Source organism: Oryza brachyantha, chromosome 2 (genome assembly GCF_000231095.2).
Source record: "Oryza brachyantha chromosome 2, ObraRS2, whole genome shotgun sequence".
Classification (NCBI taxonomy): Eukaryota; Viridiplantae; Streptophyta; class Magnoliopsida; order Poales; family Poaceae; genus Oryza; species Oryza brachyantha.
Window position 1 is genome coordinate 27280511 of NC_023164.2, and position 10421 is coordinate 27290931.

At 49.0% G+C, this 10421-nt stretch overlaps 2 protein-coding genes across 2 annotated transcripts; both read right to left on the reverse strand.

Annotated features, from left to right (window-relative positions):
- Positions 1–354: 354 nt before the first annotated feature.
- On the reverse strand, positions 355–5562 carry LOC102706361 (inactive leucine-rich repeat receptor-like serine/threonine-protein kinase At1g60630). The gene is made up of 3 exons (XM_040521419.1): positions 4294–5562; positions 3813–4209; positions 355–1425 (listed from the first exon to the last, which is right to left on the reverse strand). The coding sequence occupies exons 1-3, from the start codon at positions 5239–5241 to the stop codon at positions 740–742; spliced, it is 2031 nt and encodes a 676-aa protein (XP_040377353.1). The 5' UTR covers positions 5242–5562; the 3' UTR covers positions 355–739.
- A 3936-nt stretch (positions 5563–9498) lies between these two features.
- On the reverse strand, positions 9499–10387 carry LOC102706636 (beta-1,2-xylosyltransferase XYXT1-like). The gene is made up of 2 exons (XM_040520660.1): positions 10103–10387; positions 9499–9765 (listed from the first exon to the last, which is right to left on the reverse strand). Exons 1-2 carry the CDS (start codon positions 10385–10387, stop codon positions 9499–9501), a joined length of 552 nt encoding a protein of 183 aa, XP_040376594.1.
- Between the last annotated feature and the right edge of the window lie 34 nt (positions 10388–10421).

The window sequence follows — 10421 nt, forward strand, 5'->3', positions numbered from 1 at the left end:
TAAACTTATGTGCACGTGTCATCTAGGTCCTCGAACTCTCAAAATGCAACTTTAGGTCTCCGAACTTGTTCGGGGTGTCATATAGGTCCAAACGAGCTCTGATCCTCTCCATCCGTTGACGTGGCATGCCACGGTAGCGCCTACGAGAAGGGAGAGAAAAGAATAAGGAGGAGAGAGAAATACTAACATGTGGGACCCACATAGCCCCACTAACACGTAGGCGTCACCGTGGCATGCGACGTCAGCGGAAGGAGTGAGTCGTAGCCCGTTTGAACCTATATGATACCTCCGGACAAGTTCAAAGACCTAAAAATACATTTTGAGAGTTTAAGGACCTAGTTTAGGAACCGCTGGTGTACTTCACTCTTCTTTATTTTTTGATTCTTTTAAAGGAGGGTGTAATTTTACACCATTTGAGAAGATATCAATGCATATTATGCGGATGATTTCCCTCATCAGAAGAAGAAAAAAAAAGGAAGAAAAGTTTACAATAATAAGCTAAAAAAATAGAGATTTACAGACAGATCCAGCAAAGAGACAGCATTGTCTCAGATCCTATCAGGCATGTCCTGGTAAAACCTACCAAAGTTCAAATCAACTGCCCTGGTTTTGAAAAGAAAAATCAATAAAACTGAACATTGGTGCCTGAAGAATGAGTAATTCTTTCTGCCAAGCCAATGAACTGATGGAGAGCGGTAAGGTAACTACAGTTTGTTGCTGCTGTTTTCTGGACTTGAGATCAGGTGAGCCCTAGCTCTCCCTGATCTCGCGGCACGCCCATGGCCATCTGCACCTGCACGGCGTCTGACCACCGCGCCGGTGACCGGTCGCTGCTGTTCGACGACGACATGGCCTCCGCCCTCGCCTCCCTCACCATCCGGAGCACCTCCGGGGTGGTTGGCCGCCTCGCCGGGTCCACCACCACGCAGGCCGCGGCGATGCTGATCAGCGCGCCGAGCTTCTCCTCGGCGCCGCCAGCGGACGCGGACTCCCCGCCGGACTCCGTCTCCTCCTCGCGCACCGCCCGCACCCAGCTCGGGATGTCATCGCCGTGCAGGTCCATGAGGTCCTGGAATGGCGCCTTGCCGGTCAGCAGCTCCAGGAGGAGCACGCCGAAGCTGTACACGTCGGACGCCGGCGTGAAGAGATGGGCGGCGCGCGTCTCCGGCGCGCGGTACAGGACGGACGCAGAGGAGGCGAGGTCGGCGTGGGACGGGAGCAGCGTGGGCACGAGGCCGTAGTCGGTGAGGCACGACTCGAAGTCCGGGCCGAGGAGGACGTTGGAAGGCTTGAGGTTGCCGTGCACGATGCCAGCCGGCGGCGACTGGTGCAGGTGCACCAGCCCGGCCGCCACGTCCTCCGCGATCTTCATGCACGACGTCCAGTGCAGCGGCTTCCCCTTGCTCGACGCCCGGCTGCTGGACCCTAGTGCATCAAAATCAAATTTTAAAATTTGATCGATTCATTATTTCATCAGCACAGCACGGCACGGCAAATTGCAAATGAACCATCAAATTTCAACAGCCATATCGCCGTGTCTGTCCGTCCGTGTGATGTGAGGCCATGCATTGCCCGATTGCCCATAACTCTCTTGCTCACATTCAGCGCTCAGCAGTAAACCAGTACGTAGTAGCAATTTATTACTGGTGCTCAGATTCAGATCAGGACCACATGGGCGGGCAGGCAGCTCACAAGCATTTGCCTGCTTGTCTACATCTGCATACTGTTGTCCTTGTGAGAAAGGGGATTTTGATGAGAGATCAAATAGAGCAAGCTGCCACAGTGGTGCGGGGTCTACTGCCTCAGATCAAGCCATTACAACAACAGGGAAAGGTCCTGTCCTGTCGTGCAAGAAAGCTTGGCCTTTGACTGCCTCAGCTAATCTCGGAGCTTAAATTTGGTTGTGAATGATGAGCCACTGCTGCATGCACATTATGGTGGATGGAATATTTCAGTGCAGAGTGTGGCCATTGACCCATTGTGTTAACTTTAGGAGTACTAAAACAATAGTGCAAAGTTGGTCTACTTCTCCAATAAATAGGTATCGTGTTCAGCGCATGGATAGAATGGCAAAAGGACAAAGGATGCATTTTTACTTGCAACAAATGAATGAAAACACTAGGGCAGCTAAGCTCAGTGAGACATGAAATGAACCAGCCATGTTCACGAATTATAGGCTCTGTCTTGTCTGGCTTTTTCATGGAAAAATCTAAAAGACAACTAAAAATAATTTGTAAATAAATTTTGAAAAAAAACCTAAAATTAATTTTAAATTTAAGGTTGAAAATTCAAATTTTATTTTATAAGCATAAGCAAAAGCGAAAAGATTGGGGTGATATCTGTTATCCTGAGCAGTTAGTACTAAAATTATTAAGGTATGTTCAAAGGCTTATCTGATCGACGTCGGTAGAAAAACATTTTTTTAATAATGGTACGTGCAAAGGTAGAGTCATGTATAATTTCTTTATTAATAAAACAAAATATTTTTTATCACTACTTTTCTTTTTTTATCCACCCTCATACAACAAAATTTGTTTTAATAAATGCTAAAAGTCGACTCTAAATCGTTGTCTGGCAATGATTTTTCTCTCTCCTTCAGTCTGTTTACTCCATGTCACCAACGGTCTCTTTACTCTATGTCACCAACGATTGAGAGAGTCAGCTGATAAATATTTTTTACATGCCCTTATGCCACCTCTATGGTTTACCACCAGTTTCTCTGGATCCTAAAATTATGCCCTGTGTTCATGGAAGATGTTCCCAAGACCCTCTGTGCCGCATATTGAATGGTTCTTTCCAAGGAGCTTAGTCAAGGGAGTGACGAGATCAAGATCACCCGGTTATGCCATTCAAGAAACTGTTAGATGTCTTCCCGCCGCAATACAATAAGTAAGTCGCATTTGGGTCTTTCCTTTCTGGAAGAGGTTCTTTACAGGTACTGTATCTGCTAGCATGAAGGTTTAATCATCCTTGCTTTTTCACTTCACAAATTTCCCATGACCCCATCTAGTACTAACTCAGAGTGATTTACTAGGAAGAAAGAAAGGAAAAAGGTTGGGCACAGTTGTATTGCGTTGTACATACGGTAGTGGAGTACTAGCTGCCGGTGCTCTCCGAATTACTCCTCCTATACTACACTAGGCGGGTGTTGCATGAATTAAAAGTGGAGCAGTAGCGATGGCACATGGCTTGCTTACATGTACATGGTGAGGCATTCTAGCTAGCTAGCATGCTTGTTGTAAATAAAAGGACACCCAGGGCAGGTAGCACGCATGTACCCCAAACTTTATGGTGAAGCATGAGAAGACGAGGCATTGCAATTTGCAACAGACGCAAACCAACAGCCAGCAGGCCAAGGATTCGACTTGGAGCCAGGCCGTCCTTTTTTATTAGCGAGTGAGTGGAGTAACTGCAATGCACGCTAGAAGCATGCGTGCGCCAACTGTAAGAATTTGGGATGAAGCTACCAACAGGAAACAGAAAGGCCTCCTTATTTCCCGAGTGTCATGACAAGCATGAAAACATATCTTTCTGGTTGTTTGTTTGGATCGATCGATCGATCGATCTGAAGTATGTTTCTTTCTTTTGGCCTGGGCAGTGATTTGTCTATTGTGCATAAATGCAGCTAGCAGTGATTCAGTGGCTAGCAGGAGTACTCGGGTAGATAGATCGGACTCATCGGAGTAGATTTCTCGATTGTCGATTGTTGTATGACATGAATGGATCGTGGAATTTCGCAGTAAATAACCTTACAGATAATGGAGTAGTAGTAATGGGAGTAAGGAAGAGACAGTGCAGGAGATGGTTGTTACCGTGGAGGAGGGAGAAGAGGCTCCCGTTGGGGTAGTAATCGTAGACGAGGAGGCGCTCCTCCTTGGCCTGGAAGTAGGCCCTCAGCGCCACCACGTTCGGGTGACGCAGCCGCCCAAGCTCCTCCGCGCGCCGCCCCAGCTCCGCCGCGCCCGCCGCCGGCTCCCGCATGCGCTTCACCGTCACGATGAACCCCGTCTCCATCACCGCCTTGTACGTGCTGCCCACCTCGCCGCGCCCCAGCGTCTCCGCCGACGCCCGCAGCAGCTCCTCCAGGCTGTACATCTCCGTCACGCCGCCGCAGAACACCAGCTTCCCGATCCCCTCACGCTCCCACGAGAACTCCCGCCCCCTCTCGGATGCTGCCGACGACGGCGCCGCCGCCGGTGCATTCTCCATCTGCGCAGTTTAAATTTGAGAAAACAACCTTTCCAAATCCCTAATAATTAATCATAAAGGGGGACTAGATGCTGATGCTATTACCTGCTGATGCTGATGCTCCTCCTCGTCCGGCATTGCGCCCTTGTCCACGTCTCCGGCCACGCGCTTGTTCCTCCCGCGCCGCGACGCCATCACCGCCGCCGCCACTAGGATTCCTAGGACCACCACACCCGCGACCGTCGCGCCGGCCACGATGCCCGCGTTCTTGGCGCGGCGGCGCCGATTGGAGCGGGGCGGGGGGAGCGGCGCGAATGCCGCAGCCGCCGCCGGCGCGGTCGGAGCGGGGCCGGCGCATTGGGCGCGCAGCGGTGGCCCGCAGAGGTCGGCATTGGCAAGGAAGGATGAGGCGTTGAACTTTGCGGCGAGCACGGACGGGATCTCGCCGGAGAGGCGGTTGGCGGAGACGTTGAGCAGGCGGAGCGTGGGCTGCGGCAGCGGCGGGAGGGTGCCGTTGAGGAGGTTGTCGTCGAGGAGGAGCGAGGTGAGGCGCGGCAGCGTGGTGAGGGAAGGAGGGATTTCGCCGTAGAGGCGGTTGGAGGAGAGGACGAGGACGGTGGCGCGGTGCAGGAGGGCGAGGGTGGGCGGGATGCGGCCTTGGAGGCGGTTGTCGCAGAGGTAGAACAGCTTGAGGTTGGGGAGGGCGGCGGGGAGCGCGTCGGGGATGGGGCCGGTGAGGGCGTTGGACTTGAGGCTGAGGACGCGCAGGTCGGAGAGCGGGGCGAGGAGGGATGCGGTGAGGACGCCGGTGAGGTTGAGGTTCTCGAGGACGAGCTTGGTGACCCGGGGGGGCTGGGCCTGGGAGCACTGGCGCACTCCCGGCCAGGAGGAGCAGAAGGTGGCGGCGGTGTCGCGGCGCCACGGGAGGCGGTCGGAGCGGTCGAGCGCGGACTTGAGGGCGAGCAGCGCGTCCGCGTCGGAGGCAGTGGCGAGGTTCGACGACGCGAAGAGGAGGAGGAGGAGGAGGAGGAGGCATGGCGGCAGGGGGGGCATGGTGGCGGGCGATGGAAGAGGGCTCCCTCCCTCCCTCCCTCCCTCCCTTGGAAGTGGGGTTGAGGAGCACTAGTAGTAGCTCAGTTCGTTGGTGCGGCACTGGACATTAATTAATGCGAGCGGAGGCGGAGGACACATCTTCTTCTTCCGCCGGCGCCGTCGTCGTCGTCGTCGTCGTCGTGGTGTTGGTATTGGGAGAGAATGGGAAAGCTGAGTCCTAGCTAAGAAATGGAAGGGGAAGCGTTAAATGGTGGAGGCGCCATGGTCATGGGCACGCGAGGCGAGCTGCTCTGACTGCGAGAGAGTGGAGTGAGAGGGGAAACTGGCGGAACGTCGAGAAGAGAAGAGGAGGGAGGGAGGGAGGGAACTGGGCCTTTAATTGTTGGTTGGGCCTGGCCCCTTCTCCCTGCTCTCCAAATAGAACACGGGACATTGATTTTGTAACGAACTTGTGTATAAGTTTTGTTTAGTAGCACGTCCCTTTTAGTTGGTACGATTATACATTTATATTCAATCAATTTTAACTAACTTGTAGGAGTATGTATTAAAAATTATTTTCGCTCCAAACCTTTATTACTAAGATCTTCTTAAATAACTGATTTATCTAAGAGAAGAGAGAGGCGTATTTAAAAAGAAGTTCCAGTACTCCCTTCATGCTTAAAAAAGACTTGTACCTCATATATCTATAATAAGCTAGATCACTGTTATTTCAAAGGAAATGTAGGATTTGAAAATATCCCGATCCTTTTGACGAGGATTGACTCCTATATGGCAATAAACCCAAATCATTTGCTCAAAAGGAGGCCCTAACAAATGCCATTTAATTCAATACAGAAAAGAAAAAGGATACAGTACTCGCTGGTCAAAGATGTGCCTATTACGTTTCCTCGGGGTTCTCCAAAGGCTGCCATTAATTTCTGTGCTCCACTCCAGTGGAGTCGAGTATTGACCCACCCCACCCCATCCCTGCACACTCAGCTGCCCTGGATTTTTAGGGTATTTCTAACCCAATGACTAGAATGGTGTCTATAGTATTAAATAAGTTATCACATAGAATAAAAAATGATGTGGCAAGTGAATAAATGAGGAAAGACAATGAAATCATGTCTTGCATGAGACATGGTTTCTACATAATATCCAAAATATCATGTGAGATAAGTAGCATTAAATTTAAGTATGAAATAGTGGTATTTACATCGAAAGAGTAGTGTCTAGTACTAGTTTTTTGATGATGAGAAGTTTATAGAAACCATGTCTAATGTTATGGGTTGGAAATACCCTTAGAGCAAGAATAACTTCAATTCATCTATAGTCAATCTAATAGTTAATTCTATATCTACAAAACATCAATACATGGTCCCACATATCATATACATATTTTGTCTTAGAGCCCGTATGAACCTGACTACAAATTAGTACATCGCATCTCTTCTCTCTCCCCTCTTATTTCTTTAAAATATACTTATGGCTGGCTTATAGCCTGCTATTGTACCTGCTCTTAGAGTACTCGGAGCAGTCACAATGAAAAAAGGATGCGATTGCCATGGTATAAGAAATCATATATAAAAATCACTTTGAGTAATATTTTTTCCTTTTACTCTCTCCTAACTCTATATTATTTCACCTTGGTGAGCATGACATATGTCCTATAAAACCTATTAGTTTCTCCACAATGGTGAATTCATAATTTATTTGTTGCATTGGGTGAAGAGAAGACTTGGTTTCTTGATGAGAAAACTATTTCTATATTTTTCTCTCCTTCTTCATTAATTACGTTGTCATGTCATCATTTTACTTATGTGGTAAGCTACTCAAGGAAGATAGAAACCACAATTAATATACCATTGGGACTACCCTCACACCAATTTTTAGCTTAGGCCACCGCCCGTTTTTTGACTTTACTCCTCCGCTCCTGTTCTGGCCCGGGTTAACTTAGGGGGTGTTTAGTTGGTGAAATAAAAATTTTTGCATGTCATATCAGACGTTTGACCAGATGTCGGAAGGGGTTTTCGGACACGAATGAAAAAACGAATTTCACGGCTGGCGTGGAAACCACGAGACGAATCTTTTGAGCTTAATTAATACGTCATTAGCGCATGTGGGTTACTGTAGTACTTATGGCTAATTATGTACTAATTAGGCTCAAAAGATTCGTCTCACAATCTCTCACATAACTGTATAATTATTTTTTTTGATTTATCTATGTTTAATACTCTATTTAGGTGTCCAAAAATTTGATGTGATGTTTTTTGGTGAAAATTTTTGGGAACTAAACGGGGCCTTAGGGCATGTATAACAGGAAACAACAGCCGTTTATATACGTCCATGTTGGATTAATAATTCTATGTTGTATCATTTGTTGGATTAATAATTCTACGTGGTATCATTAACTCAAGAATTTGCCGTTTCTTCCTTCGTCTGCTGCACGTCCTCCCAAGTTGCATATAACATTTTTCTGGAGAAATACTTCATGCATTGGTTACATGTAATAAATACAAATATAAAAAATAAAATATTAGATATACTATAGTCAAATAGACAATCTATTGTCCACGTTATAATTTTAATACAACCACCGTCTACTACTATTAATTATTACTCCAGCACGCTGTCAAAAGATTTGATTCTACCAGTACAACTCCACCATACAATGTACAGGAGTTATTTTCCTTCATTTTTACCCGGACATTCCACTTCGCAGCGGCACAGCACTCCGGTACGTGAAACACGGCCCAAAGTTTGGAGAAAGTTCACCAGAGATCCCTGAACTTCATGCTGAGTTTGTTTTCGTCCCTTAATTGAAATATCAGAAATGTGTATCCTTGAACTCGCATAATCCGTTTAAAAAAGGTCGCTGGACAATATTGACTCAATTTTTACTCGATTTTACTGACGTGACGTCGGTGGGTCCTACATGTCAGATTATTATATTTTTTCACTTCCTTCTTACCTTGTTTTCTTTTTCCCTTCTCTCCCGTTACTCGGCCGCAGGGCTAGAGGCGGCTGTCGGGCGGCTAGTGGCAGAGGCGTGCATGGGCGCCGGTGATGGGTACTCACTCATGAGGGTGGACCGATCTTCACGGCAGTAGGTTTGAGGTAAGGAAAACCGGCGTAAACCGTGCACAATTGGATAACTAGCTGCGAGCAGCAAGAGAATAACTAGAGAACGATCCGAAACCTCCTGGACTCTGACCCGTCAAACCGAGCAATCACAGAACCACAATCCGGGACTAATCCACACAATACGGCGCAGCCGAACTGGATGCCATAGAGCACGAACTAGGGGGCACCAGAGGAGCCTTCTCACAAGTCCAAAAGAACTCACAAGAACAAAGAGGTAAGACACTTATGCAGTCTTCAGCAATCTCTCATACATGAGGTTTTCAATTGAACCAAAAAGTTCTTTAAGGGATGGAGTAGGGAGGTATTTATACTAGGAACATCCCTCCTAGCTGAGTTGTGAATATAAGAAGCCACGTTCAGGTTGTTAAGGCTAATATAAATGAGAATGCAAAGAGTTTTCTCGGGTTCTCGCCCAACCTTTCAGCTCCTACGCAGTCTTCAGTAAAAATGCTATATCTTCTTATTGGGAAATGATATTAAGGTGGGGTTTGATGCCTTGGAAACTAGACTTGTCCCTCTTTCCAACCATGTATGCCATGCAACCCGTCTCTTGACTGGCTGGGTCACACAAGCCTTGGAAGTTGAGTCTTTGCAGCGTAAACCATCTTCTTGTTGGCGTAGACAGCTGTTGGTTGGGCATGGGTTGATTCCTCAGCGTAAACCATGTCATCCTCAACATAACCCTTCCTTCTTGGTGTAGTGATGATGTCCTCGGGTGTAAACCTTAGCAATACAAAGGTAGAACATTTAGGTAGTATAAAATTCTCACTAAGATTTGGGTTAAGTTTAACAAAGAGCGAGTTCACCTCTTGGTCTATCTTCTTAGCACGGCTGCGCGTAATTGGACCATGATAAGTTTGGTCATTCTTGCCAAGAGGAACTTGGTTTACGTCATCTTCTTTTTCTTTGTGTGATGTATGATGTAAGCCATCACCCTTGTTTACGTCAAGTGTAGCTGGGACGTCCTCATCAACCGGTGTGCGCGCGCGGCTGGATGGCAACCGCGTGGTCGAGCGCGGCGAGCTGCAGCGGCGCGCGGAGCTGGTCATGGCAGATGGAGACGCCGCGACGACAACGGGCGGTGTCCGGGCACAGGCTAAGCGCTGGAGGAAGCGCGCCTAATTACACTCTCTACTAGTTCTCTTTGAGGAGATCCATGGCGCTGCGGAGGACGGGCTCAAAGCGGGCGAGGTCGAGCCGGATGTCCTGCTTGCCGAGGTGGTGCTCGGCGACCTTCCCCAATCCACTCTGGTGAACCGACTCCGGGACGCGCACCGCCGGGTGGTCGCGGCCCAGCGTCTCCACCAGCGTGCTCTCGTCGACGCCGGCGGAGTAGGCGATGTACTTGAGCTGCATGTCCTCCGTCGGATCGCCGAAGTACACCTTCCCGATGTGCTCCATCTTCCCGTGATAGCATTGGCCACCCGGGGGAATAAGAAATATGAATGGAATTCCCGAACAAAAAAAGGAAATTCTGAAGCACAAAACAAAGTGAAGATTCTGTAAAGACTGAAAGCGTCGTGCTGTATGGATATATACCATGCCCCGTATGCTACTGCAAGAGGCAGTGGCAAACACTCCAGTGCATGATGAAATGAACAGATGGAAACATGTAGAGGTAACAACAATGGAGATCATCGACAGGAACACCGAGTTCGTCAGCCCGACGCCGTGGACGCCCATCAGCACGTCGGCGCGGTTCACCTCCCGCGCGAAGTCCCCGACATCCACGTCGAACCGGCGGGTGGTCGATCACCACCTCGAACCCCACGCGCTCCGCCGCTCGCACCACCTCGTCCACGTTCATCAGCTTGCGAGGGTGCCGCCTCGAGATGACCATCATCCGCGGCTTCATCGTCTCGTCGCCGGGCTTGAAGCTTACCGGCGCATCGCGCGGCAGCGAGAAGGTCTCGTGGAGGAACTTGGTGAACTCCGGCATGGAGTGCCCCGCCGGCTCGCGCGTCGGGTTGATGCTGAACTCCTTGTGCATGCGGATGTCAACCACCGCGCCGTGGAAGCACATGGGAGAAGAGAAGATAAGAGAGAGAAGAGAGAGA